General features: G+C 51.9%; 5 protein-coding genes across 5 annotated transcripts; 4 read left to right on the top strand and 1 right to left on the bottom strand.

Annotated features, from left to right (window-relative positions):
* Positions 1-11,580: 11,580 nt before the first annotated feature.
* On the top strand, positions 11,581-12,135 carry IUM83_11181 (putative secreted RxLR effector protein; the record flags this gene model as incomplete). The annotated part of the gene is made up of 1 exon (XM_067935728.1): positions 11,581-12,135. The coding sequence occupies one exon, from the start codon at positions 11,581-11,583 to the stop codon at positions 12,133-12,135; it is 555 nt and encodes a 184-aa protein (XP_067784932.1).
* Positions 12,136-12,348: 213 nt separating this feature from the next.
* Positions 12,349-13,221, top strand: IUM83_11182 (putative selenoprotein O; the record flags this gene model as incomplete). The annotated part of the gene is made up of 1 exon (XM_067935729.1): positions 12,349-13,221. One exon carries the CDS (start codon positions 12,349-12,351, stop codon positions 13,219-13,221), a length of 873 nt encoding a protein of 290 aa, XP_067784964.1.
* Positions 13,222-13,258: 37 nt separating this feature from the next.
* Positions 13,259-14,266, top strand: IUM83_11183 (Selenoprotein O; the record flags this gene model as incomplete). The annotated part of the gene is made up of 1 exon (XM_067935730.1): positions 13,259-14,266. The coding sequence occupies one exon, from the start codon at positions 13,259-13,261 to the stop codon at positions 14,264-14,266; it is 1,008 nt and encodes a 335-aa protein (XP_067784963.1).
* A 1,472-nt stretch (positions 14,267-15,738) lies between these two features.
* Positions 15,739-16,714, top strand: IUM83_11184 (Rhamnolipids biosynthesis 3-oxoacyl- reductase; the record flags this gene model as incomplete). The annotated part of the gene is made up of 3 exons (XM_067935731.1): positions 15,739-15,942; positions 16,012-16,150; positions 16,218-16,714. 3 exons carry the CDS (start codon positions 15,739-15,741, stop codon positions 16,712-16,714), a joined length of 840 nt encoding a protein of 279 aa, XP_067784965.1.
* Positions 16,715-18,823: 2,109 nt separating this feature from the next.
* IUM83_11185 (putative secreted RxLR effector protein) lies at positions 18,824-19,234 on the bottom strand (the record flags this gene model as incomplete). Its single annotated transcript, XM_067935732.1, has 1 exon — positions 18,824-19,234. One exon carries the CDS (start codon positions 19,232-19,234, stop codon positions 18,824-18,826), a length of 411 nt encoding a protein of 136 aa, XP_067784991.1.
* Between the last annotated feature and the right edge of the window lie 1,757 nt (positions 19,235-20,991).

Genomic DNA, 20,991 nt, shown 5'->3' on the forward strand with positions numbered 1-20,991 from the left:
GGGGACAATTTTCGGAGACCCAACGAGTCCACTAGATGGAACTGTGATTGATGAAGAAAAGCGAGCGGCCTTGCTCGAGTCGATTAAATTGAAACTTTCAGGAGAAGATGTTGAAAAATTGGATAGTCCGATAACACCCGATGAACTCACAGCAGCTATCAAACACATGCGAAACAATTCTGCTCCAGGACTGGATGGGCTAACCCCAGCGTTTTACCAGACATCACCCGAGGTTTTTGGAAAAATACTATGCACAGTGTTTCAGTACCAACTAGACAGAAGGATTCTGCTACCTTCCCAACGAAAATCCTGTGTCACCCTTCTCTACAAGAAGGGAGACCGGAGCGATCCAGGCAACTACAGACCGATCGCACTTATGCCGGTAGACGTCAAAGTCCTATCGAAGGTGCTAACTTACCGCCTCAAAGAGGTTCTACCTACCATTACACACCCCGATCAAAAAGGATTTGTTTCTGGTAGATCACTACATCATCAACTACGCCTACTAAATGACCTCCAACATCATGCAACGAGGACTAACTCGGAAGCGATGGCTCTGTTCCTAGACTTCGAGAAGGCATATGACAGAGTGCTTTGGGAGTACCTCTTTTTTATTCTGGCAATCCTTGGCTTTGGCAAACGTTTTATCTCGTGGATTCGCCTCCTGTACAACAAACCTCTTGCATTGATTTTATTAAACGGGTTTCTACTACAACCTCTGCAAGTAACGCGAGGCGTGAAACAAGGCGATCCGCTGTCATCTCTTTTTTTCTTACTCTGTATTGAGCCACTTGGCAATCTTATCCGCCAACGCCAAGACCTTGGTGTACCGGTCAATGTACAAACCACGATAACTGGTCTATACTTTGCAGACGACTCGACATTGATAGCCACGAACCCGAATAGATTACGACAACAACTAGAACGGGTGCAAATCTAATGTCAAGGATCAGGAGCACGCCTCAACTTAAAAAAATCCGCGTTATTGTCACTAAACAAAAGGCAAACGTGTCTAGTATTCCCCGAAGTTAAGTGTCTAGGCCTCAACGATTCAGTCAAATATTTAGGCATACCAATCGGCCAACACATATCGGATGACACAATAGTCGCTGAACTCAACAACAAATTCTACAGAGGGTTCGGAATATGGGGTCGGCGGGCGAGAACACTCCGGGGGCGGCTCCTACTAGTACACACTATGATACTCTCCGTACTTTGGCACTTCACCCCGCACACTACGATCCCAACTTCCTGCGTTCGGAGATGGCAGCGAATGTTGAATAAGTTTGTGCTGACCCGGAAAAATGAAGAGGACTCGACCTTCATTCAATTGGCTCCAACTGAGCGACTGTATCAACCGCGAAAGGCAGGCGGATTCCAACTTCCCCACCTGCAATCACAACTAAATGTACAACGACTCCAAATTCTCCAGCAGTTTCCGAAGATGACAGAAGCTCCAGAGAAAGAAAACTGGCCATCCCTAGCAGCCACGTTCTTCGAGACGCTAACTCCATCCGTACCAGTAAACCACCCGCTAGACTTCCTGGACATCTCGCCTTCCAAGTTCAAGTGCCTGCTACGTATGGAGGCTCTGCCCCATTGGTGGACCGATACATGGAAGCTATGGCACAAGATCGAATGGCCCGCGAAAGGAGGACAGAACCGCCCTGCAAAAGCACTACTATGTGCCCCACCCTGGATATCAAAAACCCTCTCCTCCATTACACAACTCGACAAGGGCACAAACGAAACATTGCCACAATTGCGGAGCCGAAAAGGAGTTTCAGACTCCAGGTAGCCAAAAATCTACAATACGCTTGTATGAAAGATATTATTGACGACATTGGCAAACATCCATCAATTTCCACATTCCTAAGGAAAACCCTGGATCCTAGTAATACTAGTGTCCCTTTACAGACTCAGAAAAAGTGGCTCCGAAGTCTCCATAAAGAGATCATGCAAGTTATTTCCCAAGTGGAAGCAACACTAGGCAACTTGGAACTTCAAACAACCAAGCGACGACTTTCCTTCCCAACTTAGGAGTCAAAACAGCCGCAAAAATATTCGCATTTCCTCACATACCCCGGGACAAGGTGAAACAACCACTACAACCACAGCTGCTAAACCCCACCCAACATCCTATCTGCCAAGATCTATCTGCCACAACGTTAGAAGATGTTTCCGCCTTTGTGAGATTTGGACGGCAACACAGATCGGAACTCCTGCCAATTTGCGATGATCTATGTGGTGTCGAGAAATGCAGCCGAGACTGGGTGCGCAGAAGACTTGAGGCGCCGGCGCCAACTGGCAAGTCACAACCCATCGCCAGTCATTGGACCAAACTCCCCGATCGCTGATTGGCCTAAATAGGCCGGTGACAATGACTCGTCGACGGTCCCAAGTCAAGCGCGGGCGGTTGCAGCTCGCTAAGTACGGTGCGAACCTACTCGCAAGATCCGAACTTATGAGTCGTCGGCGCCTGCCCCCAGTCGTCGGTGGCGTTTCAGCGGCCGTTTGAGTCGTCGGTAACGCCACCACGTCGCAGGGAAAGCGCCGAAGAGTCGTGAGTTACAACTGGCGGTCCAAAACGGACGCGTTTATACTTGATATTTGTATTGATCGATAGGAAACTTAAGAGAAGACAAGATAAGCCTTCGGGCAACAATAACAGAACAGCTTTTCCTCCCAACCACGCAAGGGCGACACCGGTGCCTGCAGTGAACGACCTGCAGCTCAAGGTAAACCTGGTAGGTAGGATTATGACTGTCGGTGGGCACATCTACTAGTGTAGCGTGTGTTCATCCCTGGCAGGGCCAAGAGTTAGTGGCCGGTGTATTGGTAGCGACGAGTTGTCGCCAGGAACTGGAGGAGCGAGAGCGCACTCCATTTATTTCTTCCCGCCGGAGTATAGCTCCGACACCCTCGTATCACGCCGTAAAAGGCCGGGACCCTTCCTTCTGAGGGCCTGCGAGGTATATTTTGTGTGAGAGAGCGTGCTAGCCTTTGCTCGTGGCTAGTGACGCTGAGTCTTCCGTCGGTCGACTAGCGGAAGTTCGGTGCACAGAGGAAACACCAACCCGGTGCAAGGGAAAGTTCCTGGGCCTTCAGGTTCTAACCCTAACAAGCCCATTGAGTCTTCGGTGACTTGGTGGGTGTTGTTGGTGGGGAAAGTGTGCCAATATATAATTTAGCGCGTGTCCCTACACGACAACTGGTGCCGCGACCCGGGATTGGTGTGACCTTCTGTGTTTCGTGCAACGGCAGGTCGATCGACTTTACGAGCAATAACCAAGAGAAGAAAGGAAGAAGAAAAGAAAAAGAAGACGAGAAGAAGAATGGCGAAAGGATCACGTTCAGCGGCACCAGCAACCCCAATGAAGACTGGCGAAACGCGTGGCGACGACTCGACTGCGGCCCTGATCACGCCGCACCTCGACTCGATTGCTGAGCGGACCGTCAGCTTCGACGACTCGATGACTGGATCCGACGCCAAGGACGAAGACATGGATGATGACTACGACGACTACCTGGAGGAGACGGTGCCTGCGCCAGCGGTGGTGACACCCGAGACTCCGGAAGATGCAGTGCTGTCCGCAGGACGCAGCGCGGGCACGCGTTCGTCGTCGCGAAAATTCGCGGTTGAGCTTGACGATGACGCGCGCTCCGTTACGCGCAACCTCGCGGACGAACTGGATGATATGGATGGCCCTGGGCCAGTGTATGATGACTTGGAAGACTTTGAGGACGCCGCCGACGACTCAAGGTCACCGGTCCTGACGACTCAAATGACCGAGCAAACCTCCGGTAACCGCCGCTACACAACGGTGACACGCCAGCGGCCAACAAGGTTCTCGTTCGACTTTACGAAGAGATGAAGAAGAGCGACTGGGGTGAGCTATTCGAGCCAACGATGACTCGCCAAGCAGTTTGGGCCAATTTGTGTCACGAGTTGGCTCGCCCCGTGAGCTTCGTGACCATTGAACAAGTGGCGAAAGACACGGAGCGGTTCCTGAATGCATTGGGGCTTCGGCCCTCGGAGTCACCATGTGGGGGTCTCGAAAGTACGGGGATCGCTCCCCGTACTTTCGAGACCCCCACATGGTGACTCCACCACCTACGGGCAACTTGGACCGCGCTAGACGCACCACCGATGACTCAAAATCGGCCAGGAGCACGAGAAGCAGTTCAGGACGGAGCAGGGGCCGCCGCTACGAGCCCACCGACGACTCGTCGGACGAAGAAGCGGACTTTACCGGTGATGGAAGAGCGCAGATGGGCGAACACCTGCGTCAAATCCATGAAATGACCGAATTCGAGTTGCTGAACGCAACCCCAAGGATCGAAGTGGCAACACATCGATCACTGGGGCAGATCACAGCGTTCTCGGGCACCAGGAACAAGAGCGACAAGTCGATGCAATGGCTTCGCGCCTTTGTCTACGAGATGAAAGGGACGCGAGCATCACCCAATGAGTGGTGCATGCCTTTCGAGCTGAGTCTTCGGGACGGCGCTCTGCATTGGTGTCGACAACTGCCCAAGTAGACCAAGCGAACGTGGAGCCTCTTAAGCGAAGCTTTCATCAAATGCTATTGCTCCCAGTTCAGCCAGTCAGCAGAGACTCGCTACTACTCAGCCAAGCGCGAAGACAAGGAACATGTTTGCGACTAGCTAAACCGGCTCAATGGCTATGCCAGGAACGCCGGAATTCGGTTTGAGAGCAACGGCCGCAAGGCACGCGACCACGTCAAGCGGTTCCTCGAGACTTGCGGTGACCGAGGACTCGAACGGCGCCTGTGCCACCTGCGCATCTCAGATATACATGAGTTGGAAGAGATGATCCAAGAGATATTGAAGATTGACGAGCGCAATTCGTCCCGCGAGTCGTCGCTGCCTCACGCTCGAGCTCGGGATACCTCCCGACGACGTGATGACAGACGTCGCGATGACTCGCGCCGCCACGAGCGCTCGGAAGACACTCGCCGACGTGATGACCGCCGTCGCGACGACTCGCGAGATGCTTACAACCGCCGCGACGGACGCGAACGAGATTATGAGTGTCATCGCGAAGAATCACGCAACATGCCTCGCGTGAACTTAGCTGAAGCATCTGTCGCCGAACTTCATGAACGGGACACGCGGGACACTCGGAGCGAGCTGCAGCAACAACGCTATAGATATAATGGCGACAGCAACCGTGAAGATGGAAGTGAACACGACAGCGACGACTCACAGCGTTGCGGCGAAGACTGGGGTGATAGCTATTCATCAGATGGAAGCGACCACTACCTTGCAGCAGCCAATGACAACGAACGACGAGTTGCCGCTGAAGGCACGTACGCCCGGTCTGCCAACCGACAACCCAGGGGTGACTCAGCGGGCCGAAGCCAAGGCCGGGACAATCGGCTCCAGAGCCGTGGCTACCGCGACGAGAAATCTCGCCGGTACGGGCCGTGTGCAGCCTCCGGAGGCTTACATCACTTAGCGCACTACTGTCGACGTCGGTGCAAGCTGTGCAAACAAGTACACGGTGCCGAAAAATGTGAAGTATTCCAAGAAATCACCAAGATCATCACGTCCAAGGTGGACAGGAAAGATCTCACGCCCGAGCTCCAAGAACTACTGTTTTCGGACCATTTAAACTAGGCAGCCCGCCAACTACGACTGGGTTAGTCCCAATCGGGCTGCCACAGTTAGCCGAGCCTGTGATTGAAGCGGAGTGTATCTACGCTTTCGTGGGCAAGAGCGAGTGGACGAAAAATGAGCAAGGCAACGATGTGATAACGACGGTGGTTGAAGAGGAGAGAGGCAGAAGCCTCGGTGAAGGTGTTACAAGTGGAGAAGATGACAATGAAGTGATTGGAGATACTGCCGATGACTCGCTGATAAGTGCAGTGCACGGAGACATGCCCCGACGACACGCTACTGCAGTGCGATTATTACCCGGCGAGCGTATGGGATGGTGGCCGGTGCAGAATTCCGACAAGAAAGCACGTGATGAGACCCTGCTCAAGTGGGAGGCTGAACGCTATCAACAGTGGTTAGTCAGACCACAACCGCTAGTGGATCAACCGAGCTACCCCACGCCCAGGGGCATCATACGACGTCCAGAAGCGGTCGCTAAGGGGCAAAAAGGCGGAAATGTCGATGCTGACGACGGAAGTGACAACCCCGATGACTCGCCGGTGGAAGACGACTCGGAATCAGCAGTGCAAGAGCACTACCGGAACCCCCTTGCCACCGCCGACGACTCAGCGGAGGTGACCGACGCCGAAAAGGATGTTGCCATGTCTTCGGAAGCACTTGAGGAAAACTCGAGCACTAGTGAGTCGACGGCGCATGGTGGCGAGGAAGTACAGAAGGCAAACGGAGCGCCGGAACATGTCTCGATGACTCAAACGATACCTGCCCGTGCCCCCGACGACTCATTGGCGATACCCGAACAGACATTTATCGCGACGATGTGTGACCAGCCCAATGTTCCCGACTCTGTTTTTTATGTATACGGAGGCTCTCGCCACTATGCCGACGACTCACGCACAAGCTGAGGTGAAAAAGAAGCAGACCAGACCTCGCAGCAAGCCACCAAAGGCAAAGCCACCGTGGCCGACGACTCAAAACAAGTCGTCCGCCCACTGGTTGATTTACTCATACAAAGGACAAGAACACCGCGTTCCAGAAGCTCTCGTCGTACCAGGCAACCGCATCTGGCAGTACATGGAGCGGGGCAAATCACTGCCCACAAAAAAACAGGGGCATCCACACAACCATATGTTCCCAGCCGTGACCAAGTTCAAATGCGAGCTCGGGTCACCAGGTCACGATTTCAGTTGGAGCGGACATGCAATTATGACATTCAACTAACGTCCCGAGCCGCTCCAAGCGTCGCCGAAGACTCGCGACTTGGATTTGATGTTGGGCGTGATGCAATTGATGCCTCAATGTAGCGGGTCTAACTTGACTCACTACTTTAGCTTACACGTTGCGCAACGTGTATGAGGAAGCGTAAGTACTTAGTAATTACTTAGGTTAATTTTATTTGAATACACAAATATAAGTTAAGTAACAAAAGGATTCCAAGTGACTTAGATTAGGTAAAATGAGAACTGTATTGCTTGTAAATTGATCTTCCTCTAAAAAGCTGCTAAAACTGTTTATCATCTATGAAAGGGTTGGCAGCGGCTGGCTGTCAGAGCCCCGCTAATATGCATGTCTCTGATTGGTAGAAAGATGCTGCTTTCTACCAATAGGATCTTTTGGGTATGTGTGGACCACTCACTGTGGTGGTCCACTTCAATGTATCCATTGGTGTGTCTTACACCAATGTGAGGAAGTATCCAAAACGTTTAACAGATAACCTATCTGTTAAATTCACAAGTGGCTTGCAGCCACTTGTACGTGTAACCCCGTTACACTCAAGCTCTCTTTCTCGAGTATGGGTGCCTAAAATCGTTTTGGACGACCGATCCTGGAGCCACTAGCGGTCAGCACCCGCAAATGGTCCTGGTTGTTGAAGCGGAATACTCGTCGTCACCATGACCTGTACTTGGGGTAATGCAGCCCAAGCCGCAGACGAAGATGACTACTGCAATATTGCATGACTACATGGAGACTGAACGCGGCCAATTTGGATGGAAATCATAAAATCGATGGATTATTACAGACTACCACAGCCTAAAGACGACACTGATAACAGCGATTACTTTTACAAGCTGCCCCGGGAGTGCACAGGCGGCTCCCGACGACTCGGATGCCGGAACCAGCACGATGTTCACGGGTTCAACAAACTCATCCGCGTAATCAGCAGGTGTCAATCAAGTGATCAGCATATGCTTCTGGATAACCAGCTGGGTGACCAGAGACAGTTCGAGCGGTCACTGGGTGTCACGTTGTCAGCGTCAGCTGGAGCTCGCGGCTCTGAGCCTTCAGGACGTGCAATCGGCTAGTAGGGCACGTGCACCCTCAGATTCACCAAGCCGCAGAAGGAACTGAAGCTGCTCCGGAGTCGGTGCGGTGTCAGGTGCCATGGCGCTGTAGCAGAAAACCGCACCGATGACTCAGCTGCCGAAGACTCAGCAGCCGATGACCCTAGCTGCGGCGTGACTCTGCGAGTCGTCGGGAGTGATCGCTGCAGCTTTAGTTCGAGCTGCTGCACCGACAACAGTGACTCGCGAAGACACACCTGCTTCACGGATACCTACTGTGGCATATTGCTGTGCCACCAAGTCAGAGATGGGTACATTCGTTGAGCCAAGGCGGGCAAAGCTAGCGAGATCTGTACGAGAGCGCTGGACATAACGAGCGTTGAAGCAGACACAAGGAACACCACGACGCTCGCCAGACAATGGTTCGCATAGTGGTGGGGGCAGTTGTGGTGTCGAGAAATGCAGCCGAGACAGGGTGCGCAGAAGACTCGAGGCGCCGGCGTTAACTGGCAAGTCACAACCCATCGCCAGTCATTGGATTAAACTCCCTGATCGCTGATTGGCCTAAATAGGCCGGTGACGATGACTCGTTGACGGTCCCAAGTCAAGAGCGGGCGGTTGCAGCTCGCTAAGTGCGGGGCGAACCTACTCGCAAGATCCGAACTTATGAGTCATCGGCGCCTGTCCCGAGTCGTCGGTGGCGTTTCAGCGGCCGTTTGAGTCGTCGGTAATGCCACCACGTCGCAGGGAAAGCGCCGAAGAGTCATGAGTTACAACTGGCGGTCCAAAACGGACGCGTTTATACTTGATATTTGTATTGATCGATAGGAAACTTAAGAGAAGACAAGATAAGCCTTCGGGCAACAATAACAGAACAGCTTTTCCTCCCAACCACGCAAGGGCGACACCAGTGCCTGCAGTGAACGACCTGCAGCTCAAGGTAAACCTGGTAGGTAGGATTATGACTGTCGGTGGGCACATCTACTAGTGTAGCGTGTGTTCATTTACTGGCAGGGCCAAGAGTTAGTGGCCGGTGTATTGGTAGCGACGAGTCGTCGCCAGGAACTGGAGGAGCGAGAGCGCACTCCATTTATTTCTTCCCGCCGGAGTATAGCTCCGGCACCCTCGTATCACGCCGTAAAAGGCCGGGACCCTTCCTTCTGAGGGCCTGCGAGGTATAGTTTGTGTGTGAGAGCGTGCTAGCCTTTACTCGTGGCTAGTGACGCTGAGTCTTCCGTCGGTCGACTAGCGGAAGTTCGGTGCACAGAGGAAACACCAACCCGGTGCAAGGGAAAGTTCCTGGGCCTTCAGGTTCTAACCCTAACAAGCCCATTGAGTCTTCGGTGACTTGGTGGGTGTTGTTGGTGGGGAAAGTGTGCCAATATATAATTCAGCGCGTGTTCCTACACGACATCTGCAAATGCGCATCGCGCAACGTATTTTGCCTGTAACTTCGCGCTTCTGGTTCCTCAAACATCTAGATCTAAATACCCAGTGCCGCCCTTATCCTACAGGCAACAACATAGAGACAGCAAAACATCTCTTCAAGGACTGCTCCAAGTCTGATGCACTGTGGAATGAACTGTGGAAAGACTGGTGCCGCTTCTTTGAAGGCCCCCTTTCCTGAACAAACATTGTGTTGCCCCACAAGCTGCAAGTAGCACCACGCTGGAATAACCAACAAGCTGAGATTTTCACTATGGAATATGATCAGATGCATTACCCTCCACCACCGCGGGACAGACCGAAACCGGCTCTGCTTCGAGGGAATCGACCCTGAACTACTCAATACCACCCTTGCCGCGATTTACACAACATTCGGAGCTCACTACCGTCGGCTGCTTAGACAGACCGACAAACCGAATCAAAAGAACTTCACAAGCATTCTCAAAAAATTGGCAACATCCAGTTTCTTCGGGGAGTTCCAACGAAGAAACCACGATATATTCTGAGTACGTCATGTTCAGCTACATCTCACCCAACGGACAGGCATTGTATTCCAGACACTGATCGAATAAACGACAAGAAGATAGCACTACTACTTAGCAAATTGAGAAGACCACTAATTGGTAATCGACCATTCTTCCTTCCTTTCTTCGCAACAAATAAAAAAGGTTCGCAGCGTAATCATCATATAATCATTTGCTTTACTATTATTACCAAGTTTTCTTTGTACCGGTAATAGTGCATCCCCGACGGAGCAAGAGTTCAACCCACCATCCAGCTCCCTTGGCGTAGCCCGGTCTCTGGCCGGCCTGTAGCGTGGTCGCAACACATCCTACCTGTAACACGGTAACTTAGCCCCAACGGAGAAGTACAGACAACGACGGATAAATCCGGACTCACTGAATGACATCCTCCATACTATAGGGCAATCTCGGCTCCCGACACAAAAATCCGGGGAGTAAAAATTCTGCGATTGGATTGGTTGATAAACTATCCTATGGTACAGAAAACGAAGTTGAAACCGTATGGAAAAGCAAAAAAAATCCGTCTTTTTCGACAGTTACATTAGGGTACCTAGGAATTGTTTTTTTTGATGCTGCGAATTATCGCCTTTGTCGGTATGGCGTTCCACACAGCAATAGTGGCATGAATAGCACGAAGGCGTTTTTCTTTTCCGTGCCTCCAGTAGCTTTAGCACTATTTCTTAGCTTCGTTTTTTAGTGGCCCCATGACACCAGCACTAAGCGGTTGGCACAACGGTGAGCTGTTCGGTGGCAACCTCACACCCGGATATGCGTCATGCTGACCTCCCAACCTCCCACACCACGGCGCTGCTCGCTCTCTCTCCCCCCCCCCCCCCCCCCCCGCATGCTCCAGATGCCCCCACCACGTCCCCAAGACGGAGGCGCTTCAGCTGGTCCGAGCTCTAGTCCTACAAGGGAACTGGGTGGCTCATGAGCATGGCCTTCCTGGACCTGGGGGAACCTCGAGGCGGACCTGCAGAGCGGCGCCTACACGCGCTACCAGCTGCTCTACTGGTTCTAGTCAACACGTCCTTGGGAGGGTGCTGGCCGCCCGCCTGGGGGCCACCACCGGCCGCCACTTGGCCCAGTTGTGCCGCTCCGTACCCTGTAGCCGTCACGTGCTCGACGTGCTTCATTGCGCAACTGACCTCAAATTACTGTGTCGGCAAAGAAGTTTAGCTTCACACCACTCATTATTTTTAACTTTCTGATTGGCTCTAAAATAATTCATTTAAGCATTTCATTGGATAAAAATAGGGTTAGATTTTGTATGGGGATCGAATGGGGATCTGTCTCACCCGGATTTTAGTGTCGCCCGGATTTATCCGTCGTTGTCTGTATACACCGGTACTCGTGTGCCCTATGACAAAGGATTATCCCAATGGAACCGAGGGTATCCAAGTAACCAGGTACTCCTCACAATCAAGCGGGATTTCCATACATGTACCTATCTATCCTGACTACTTTATCATCTTCCATTTCATTCGCCTCCCTCGTCCGCAAACAACTGATGATTGCATTGTATTAGCGCTAGCGAGAATAATCACCTGTACCTATCTATCCTATTAATAACAGGCTTACTTCACATCCCGTAATCGATTTTCCAAGCCTGCGGTTGGTCGGTACTGGTACATCAATCAGTTCACAAGTTGCCCCCAAGCCTTCACAAAATACACCAGCCAACGGCAATGCGCTTCCAATTTGTGGTGCTATGGTTGGCAGTTGTAGCATCCCACGCAGAAGCTGCGGCGATAGCGCATCCCGACAAATCTGTTGTGGCTGACCAGCTACTGTTCGCTGCCGACAAGGAGTTCCCAGAGAGGGCTTTGAGAACCGACGACGAGGAGAGAGGTGGTGTTCCGGGATTGTCAACGCTCGCGGGGCTCTTGTCGAAGGCCGGTCCATCTGCTGAAAATCTCGCGAACAAGATTTGGCTGAGTGCTCGGACGAACCCGAAGCAGGTTTTCAATTCTTTACACCTCGCAGACGCCGGAGTTAAGCTCGAAGACAACCCGACTGTTCTGCAATGGCTCAAGTATGTGGAGATGTATCGAGCCAAGAAGTCGGGCCATGGTTGGCATGATAGCGACGTTTACTTCTTGCTGCTGCAGGCCACGAACTCCGAAGCAGAGGTGGCCAAACTGTTTCAGTCTCTCACGGAGAACCCGAAGTTAGCGACACTCGGAAAGAGCTTGCAGGAGACGCAATTTGCTTCGTGGATCTTCAAGAGCCATTTATTTTAGTGCGCTCGCGAATAAGAGAGCGGCTACAGAGGGACAGAGAGTGTCACCCGATGAACTAGGTGCTTTGTTGGCAGCCCATTGATCCGATCTCCACCTAGCAACGAGGAGTAAAAGTGGATAACTTCAGCATACACACCCTGTGAAAAGCGATTTAACATTTCCATATCAACTTCGAGTTGTTAAACGGCATCCCCACACTTTCCTTTTGGCCCAATGATGGTACGCATGGCTGCCAACAACGGTCGCACGCGGCTCTCTCGGTCCCTGAGCGGCTGGAGGCGCCTCCCAACCGCGCACTTCGACAACGCGGTGCTGCGCGAGCTGCCGGTCGACGTGGATCCCAAGAACTTCGTGCGCAGCGCCATGTCGGACGCGTGTTTCTCTCGAGTGGAGCCCACGCCCATCGCCAATCCGGAATTGGTAGTGACGTCTCCTAATACCCTTCTTTTAGCGGGGATAGAGCTAATTCAGGGTGACGACCAAGAAAATAGCGGCGGAATTAGCGACGATTTACAGCCTATCGACGCTTTAGTGCCCATTTTAGCCGGCAACGAGCTGCTGCCCGGGTCCGAGACTGCGGCCCAATGCTACTGCGGCCACCAGTTTGGGTTCTTCTCGGGCCAATTGGGGGACGGCGCTGCCCTTTATCTGGGCGAAATCGTCTCGGAAGGAGAGAGATGGGAGCTGCAACTCAAAGGCTCGGGGCTCACCCCGTACTCGCGCACGGCCGACGGCCGCAAAGTGCTGAGATCAACTCTGAGAGAGTTTCTGTGCAGTGAAAACATGTTCGCACTTGGGGTGCCCACGACCCGGGCGGGGAGTGTGGTCATGTCCAGAGAGACCCAAGTGCTCAGAGATATTTTCTACAACGGCAACGCCAAGATGGAGCCCACGGCGGTGGTGACACGAATCGCCAAAAGTTTTCTGAGGTTCGGGAGTTTTGAGATTTTCAAGGACCAGGACAAGCTCACGGGGCTGGCGGGCCCCAGCGCCCATTTGGAGAACAAGCACGAGATGATGGCCAAGATGTTGGATTTCACAATTCGACAGTACTACCCGGAAATCAACGGAGAGAAAAAAATATGAAAAGTTTTTTGAAGAGGTGGTGCATCGCACGGCCAAGCTGGTGGCCAAGTGGCAGACACTGGGGTTCTGTCACGGAGTGTTGAACACGGACAACATGAGCATTGTGGGAGATACGCTAGACTACGGCCCGTTCGGGTTTATGGAGCACTTTGATTCGAAGCACATCTGCAACACCTCGGACGATAGAGGACGCTACCGCTACGAGGCGCAACCCGAGATTTGCAAGTGGAACTGCGGCGTGCTGGCTGACCAACTGGGACTGGTGACGGAGCGTGCTGGTCTGGAGCCGACTCTGGAGGCATTCGATACAGTTTATCAAGCCGAGTACATGCGCTTGATGAGGGAGAAACTGGGTCTATCACCTCTGCGCGGTGATGATGAAGAGGACAAAATGCTGGTTGACACGCTGTTTGACGTGCTCACCCACACGGGCGCGGACTTTACGTGCACCTTCAGATACCTTTCCGGACTCGACGTGTTCGACTCCGGGGATTTTCGTGCGCGTGTACTGAGCCAGCTCATGGGCGTCTCGGAGACTCTGGCTCAGCAGAAACGAAAGTTGGAGCAGGAATCTGGTGGCGTCTCTGATGCCCAGTTCGACATGATCGTGATGCTGCTTCAGGAGAATCCTGTGCGTGCTCGGCAATATGGTATCACGCACGAGCTGGTTGCTCAAATGAAGGCCAATCGCGCAGCGAAGGAAACGCTAGATGCGACCACGGACGAAGAACGTATGGAAAGCATTCGCACAGCGTGGGAAGACTGGATAGACGTCTACATCTCGCGTGTCAAAGAGGAAGGCGATACTACGGGTGATGGTGAACGTCGCCATCGAATGCTCAAGGCAAATCCGTTGTTCGTGCTGCGCAACCACGTTGCCCAAAGGGCCATTGACTTGGCGCATGAAGGCGACTACGATGGCGTGCAACACATTTTCGAGCTTCTGACACACCCGTTTGACGAACCGAGCGATGAAAGTGACCTGGAATATGCTCAGCCTCAAGATCCATCGACTGCTCCGCTTTGCGTCTCCTGCTCGTCGTAGAAGATTTGGATTAGCAAGGCTGAGCTGGTGCATGGGCGGCGAAAACGAGAAGAGATTATGCAGTTTGGATCCGTGGCTTGACGACGCGATTCCTAAGGAATTTCCTATGCTGTGGATGAATTGGATTCGTTTGCTCAACGTTCTGGATTGACTACGGGGCAGAAACTGCAATGCCGATGACGGAAATCTATACAGTACATACTATACTGTACATGTACACAGCGTTTGTTCTTACTACGCACGCTACTCTTTTGTGTTCATTCATGACCTGCTTCCACTGTACCGTGCGGTCCGTACCCTCATTGATATGTATTATAGACGAGCTTTGACCACACAATTGCGCATTGATCGCTGGTTTCCGATAAATGTAGTCGGTCCTGCTTAGCCCGGGATTTGATGTTGGTTTATCATGCCGCGAGCGAATACTGTATCTTCCTCTGGATTTAGTTCAAGGGTTTCCCTGCAGTACTCGTAGCCTGTAGTCGCGGCCGCATCCTTCATTATGCGCGTTTGCTACGTTCTCCTTCGTGCTGTTACCACACTACTCGTAAGTGGGGATTCATCCTCAATCGAAGCCGAGGCGAAGATTGCAACGCCAGAAGACCCGGTTCAACCAATCCGAAGCGGTTTCCGAGTGTCGATAACATGGCAGATGACAACAACGAACTCAGCGAATAAAGAGCTGTCCTGGTACTGGGGAGGCTCACGACTTACCTCAACCCGAAGACGTTAGACTTGTGGCTCTACCTAGGAAGGAGGTTTGGAAGATTTTGAAACTGGACCGCTTGAAAGGGAAGGCGGTGAAACCTGGAAGCACAAGTACGACGTCCGCTACCTCAAGATGTGGAAGTATGCTGGCAAAATCACTGGAATTTCCTAGGCCAAGAGACCAACCGATCAAATGCGACCATGTTTCTGTTGTTCTTATAATACGTTTTACCGGTCAAATGGAGAATGGCGTTGTTTCAAGCCTTAGCGACCAAAGAAAAAAGAAAGCGTCGTATGTACTGGTGCTCCTGGGTATTTGCTAAGCACTGCACACGGAGTAACCCATCGAGTGTCCGAGCGTATTTTTATTATAGCAACTGTATGGACGCCTACAAATCTCATAAACCTGCACAAAGACGAACAGGAGGTCTTCCTCGCCGAGACAAGAACAAGCGCGAGGTGCTGGACATCATGGCGGCCACAGCGCTCTGCGACGGGTAGAACAGGCTCCCGAGGTAGAACTGCACCGCAGAACAGCGATGTACATGTAGCACATATGTAGCCATGTTCGCTAGTACATGTAGAGGCATGTCAGCCTCTCGTTCACACGACTAGCGAAATGATCCTGCATCTGTCCAATCCAGAGTTGCCACACGGAAGGGATCAGCTTGCTGGACCTCCTGGTCGACTGCATCAGCTCAGCAGAAGCTTCCCGACGTCGCAAAAGTCGTTCGACTTCGTGAGACCCACTCGAAAAGGAAATAATGAACTCGTTGAGTGGCGCCGAGCTGTTCAATGTCAAGGGTAAGGTGGTGATCGTCACGGGCGGCGGCAGCGGCATCGGCAAGATGATCGCCGACGGGTTTGTGCAGAACGGGGCCAAAGTGTACATCGCATCCCGCAGACTCGAGGTCTGCGAAGCCGTAGCCAAGGAGCTCAACGCCAAGGGACCCGGCGTTTGCATCCCGGTAAGAGGCATCTGAAATGAGGCAGTGCTGGTTGTTTCTACGTCTGACAAGATTCCGGTTGTATAATAGCTGCAAGTGGATTTGACCAGCGAGGAGCAGTGCAAGGCCTTCGCTGATGAGATCATCAAGCGCGAGTCTCGTCTTGATGTACTCATCAACAACTCGGGCGATGGAGCTGACACCCCCGTTGAAAGCACCCCAGCTTCCGGTAAGTTTCTTGACCATCGAAGGTCCAAATCTTGCTTTTGTTAACTTGTGTCGCCTTGTTGGTGCAGTGTGGAACGAGACGTTCGCCTTGAACGTGACGTCGGCCTACCTGCTCACGCGGTTCCTGCTGCCTCTGCTGGATGTGGCTGCCGAGTTTTCGGACATGGCTCGTGTGATCAACGTCGGGTCGATTGGCGGACTAATGCCGCAGAAGGTAAACACGATGGTGTACGACTCATCCAAGGCGGCACTGCACCACTTAACTCGCGTACTGGCGGCGAAGCTGGCTCGTCGGCCGAACGGAGGTCATATTCTGGTGAACGCTATTACTCCGGGATACGTTCCGTCGAGACTAACGGAGGGAGTCGCGTACGTGACGGGCAAACCTTTCGATGAGATCAGCGACGCGATCCCTGTTGGGCGCATGGGCCAGGACTCGGATATGGCGGGACTGGCCATTTTCCTGGCGTCGAAGGCGTCGGGGTGGATTTCGGGACAGGTTATCACGGCCGATGGAGGTATGGTAGGCGCTGCGGAGACTGGAGTCGGCCCATCGAAGCTGTAGACGAAAACTGACGCTGAAGAATTCAACGCTTTCCCGAAACTTTTGCGAAGCGTCATCGAGTCTCTTTTGTTGGGAACGAGGTTTGTGCCCGACGCGGAGTTTTTAGGTAACGCACTTGAAATGCACTATCTCGATACCGATTGATTTCCCCAGGAGCAAGATTTCAAACTCGGGCTGCGGAAGTCCTTTCCATTTTGCACAAAGGAAGATAAACAGTAGTAAAAAACAGTTAGCACGATGTCTACCTACATCGCCAATGTATAGCAGTCTTTAAAACTTGAGCTTCGGTTTTGGTAGGAACACAATTGACGCAATCATTATCGCATGGAAACCTTCGTTTTTCATTTTCTAACCGAGACCCACGAACAAGTTATGCGTCTCTTACCAGTACCAGTAGGTCTATAGTACCTCGCTCGCGTACCAGTACTGGACAACATTCCTACTACTACAGTAGTTATTATACTACGTGGTTCCGCAAGATTCACAGCGTCACTACTCACTACGTGGTTCCGCAAGATTCACAGCGTCACATGTACTACTTCCTCGTTTCCTGCTCTAGGGGGTAGTGTACAGCACACTGCCACTAGTATGAACCGTAGGCTGAACATGTATTTAGTACTAGTAGTAGCTTCAGACAACAATCTGAACTCTCTGTCGTAGAGATTCCGCTATCTGCGTGCAGCTCAGTACATACTACCTCCGTTCGGAAATAGATGACCATTTCTAATCATATTTCAGCCTCTCCAACATAATTCCCCTTCTAAACCAATCGAGTTGAATTCTGAATCTCCCGCGCTTTCCCAGCTCACTGGCCACCACACACTGCTGGCCCCCGCACACTGGCTTCTGGATTCATTTCGAAAGTTGGCGGATGGGGGAGATTACGGATAGTGAAAGCCCGGCCGTCTGGGAAACCCTACTGCTTCGCAGCGTAGGAGGCGTGCTTACACGTGGGGAGATCGTCCGGGTTGCAATGTACTTCCACGTGAGCCGCCAAGTTGTCGAGCGCATTGGAAGCGTGGGATCAACTCGATGGGAGATCGAGTAGCAGCTGTGGTCAAGTCAAGAAAGAGTGCAAGATGGACCGCCCCCCCCCCAACCTCGCCGACGCCACGCGCTGACGCTGCTGCGCCGAGGCCTGGAACGCTGGATTCGACCTTTCGTGCCCGGACCGATTCCCCCCGTGTCTCTCATGTACATGCGCTACGTGCCCCGCGCTCGACTTGGCGCGCGTCGTGTGCTGGAAGCGATGCGGGATCTGACGACGATGGAGGGCTCGGTTGCTGACGATGAGCGTGAGGCGAAAACTGAGAGCGTCGCTTGGACGGAGGGCTCGCGCCTCCCGCTGCCAGCGCCCATGGAGCATATCATGAAGTCTAATGGTGGAAATGATTACCGGCTCGAACATTTGCTAAGTACAAACTGATGCGAACGGACAGTCTTCCAACGTCATTGCCATGCGATGCAACATCTCTCAGCAAGTGGGATCCTCGTAGCACCCGAAGCCAAATCATGTGCCCCTCAAGTATGTAGTGAGATCTTAGATCCATTTTTGTGCGGCGGAACAAGAACGCCTGCGCCTCTCTGGACTGTGTCTTGCTTAGTGTCAACTCTAGATCTCCAGCCCTCCCACATTTTAAACGCCTGCGCCTCTCTGGACTGTGCCTCGCTTGGTGTCAACTCTAGATCTCCAGCACTCCCACAATTTTATAATCAGGAAAATGAACGAGGCGGAGCGCTGCGCAAAAAAAGAACAAGTGGTTATCTATTTCCGAACGGAGGTCAAAGCCGGCAGACTACCGGCGGTAATTACATAACGTGACACACGTTCTTCGTCACTTGCCCCTTATCTTACCTCGAGCAAGTCTCTTCAGCAGCGAGAGTGTCAGAAGGCAATTACACGTACTGTAGTACTCAGCGATTGTTTCCGCTTAGTGGCGTTGATGCTCGTTTTAAAACGCAGTTTGGGCGGAGCTTTTTCCGCATTCAGTCAAATCGCGTTATCACGAATTGGTCGAGATCACATAAAAGTTGTCTTCAGCAGCTTCTCGCAAAAAAAGCATCGTGTTCATTGACCAAACGGTAAACTTCCGGGTGAGTTGTTGCTTCTCACCAGTTAAACAGACTATTTCTTCTACGGCGGTAGTAAGTCGAGTATCCGTTAACAACATCCCAGTCCACGTAATCACCCGCCGCCTCACGTTTCTTCATCATTGACTTAACCTCCCTGGGGTTCAGTCCGGCGCGGTACCACCTGCGGTATTTCTTCTTTGCGATGGCGTTGTCAAGCATGTACTCGAACAGACCCTTCTCTTCTTCGTTGTTGGTTTTCTCGTTCTTCTCGTCGGTGTTGACAGACCTCAGGTGTCGCTTGTCGTTTTGCTCAGCAGCAACCGCGCGAGCAACTTCGGAAGAAGTCAGGTGAGAAATCTCGTTGTTGTTGACTTCTGCCGCGGCCAAGCGATTGCCACCAGCGAACAGAGCGACTGCAGACACGAGAACAATATAAGCGAAACGCATGGCTCTTGAGACTTGTCACCGGAGAGTGAATCGCGAACTGAGTTTCCAAAACGGAGGCCTGCTTCACCTCGAACGATTGGTTTATGGCTGCACAGGATCCTTTTTCTGTCCGCAACCCAGGCAAAGCTCGGGATTGCAGGACGAACTGAACCCCTTTTCTTCAACTCGATCGTGGGAATCGGGAAAGGTAGGGCTCACGAAGCCACTTGTTGTTGTTGAATTACGTCTTCGCGTCAATCTGTCTTACTGGGAGCCTAGGTGTAAACTAGCTAGTCTCCGGCATAGGACATGTGCAGTGTACAGTTGTATTACTTTGTTGATGCGGCGTGGTGGATAGGACTGCATCTGTATTTCGCAATGGCGGCGACTCACCACACTCCACTAAAAAAAACTACGGGGTCCACGCCGAATGAATGTTTTTCACTGTTAAAGGTTCTGGTACACGTACATACACCAAAGCTCCTTGACCCAAACCAGCACTATTATTAATAATATCTTGGTGTATTAAATTAATACGATTAATAAGACATGCGGACTACACATTGGCCCCGATCAATCAAAGCTAAGATCTGGAACCTGAGAAAAAGCCCCAGTTTCCCGCGTGTTCGGCTGTTATTAATAATATGCGGGCGAATCTACCGCACAATCATTTTGAACATTGATTTTGACAGGGGGCTGTCTTCACAGAAGAGGATTCATTTCGCAAGAAGCAAGCACCACTGAGACGATGTTGGTCTCCACGGCAAGTTTAACAGATGCGGCTTGACTCGCTGCTCAGACCACTTGCGGTTGGGAAAGGGGGCGGGGCCGGCGTGGGAGGTTCCGTCGGCGAGCCGCTCCCATGAAACGTCCCGTTGCTTGCGTCCATCGCTTCTGTGAGGGTGGGGGGATTCGGTGAGTTTGTGAACGCTGGCTGTGATATGTATTCGATTGTAGAAGTCCCAGATCCCAGCCCTGGGAAAAAGGTCATTTAAGCGTGGTTATTTATGGTGTGTTTAGTGGTCTCTTTTCAAGTTACAGGGCAAAAAGTGAACACGTTTTCCTTGGGACCTGGCAAAATGTCATTGATTTTTGTCAGGTTCCAAGCGTTGTCTGAACAGCGCCATTGTGGAGTTAAGCGGCTTGGTACAGACAGCGACTTACCTAAGCCGGCATCGTAAATGCCATCCTTCTAAGGAAAACCGGCAAATAAAATGACATAAAACACGCAAATTCGTTTCATAAAACACACGTAAATTAATATAGATTACTCAAATCATATGGCATACAAAGATAAACTCTACTGATTGAATATGATTGGCTGGTGAGTCGTTCTTGTCCATTGATCGAATTTGTCTGCCAGCTTTTTTTTTCGAAGTCGTTGTCTGTAATTGATGCGGGATCGTCAACACCGGCTGTTGCGGACACCATCCTGGGCTGAATCCTGCGCCTATATCATCGCGCCACTACGGCAACTGCCACGCTTCATATGGCACAACCGGATTCCTTCCTCAGGATACGCCCGAATTGCTCTGCGTAATCTTAATGCCGAAATGACGCGGCTGCGCTCTCAACTGTACTTTAAGCAGCGTCGCGCTGTCCAAATAGTAGAACACTATCCATGTTCGACATTTTCTGGCACTGTACATGTACATGTACTTCCGCGAACACCTTTAGTCCTCCGTAAGCAAATAAATTTGGTGTGGACGCCGACGGACAACTATTGCAGTGGGTACGCGAGGGACGGACGCGGCGAGGACCAAGGAGTACATACAGTA

This window comes from Phytophthora cinnamomi, assembly GCF_018691715.1.
Source record: "Phytophthora cinnamomi strain GKB4 chromosome Unknown Contig83, whole genome shotgun sequence".
NCBI classification, from domain to species: Eukaryota; Oomycota; class Peronosporomycetes; order Peronosporales; family Peronosporaceae; genus Phytophthora; species Phytophthora cinnamomi.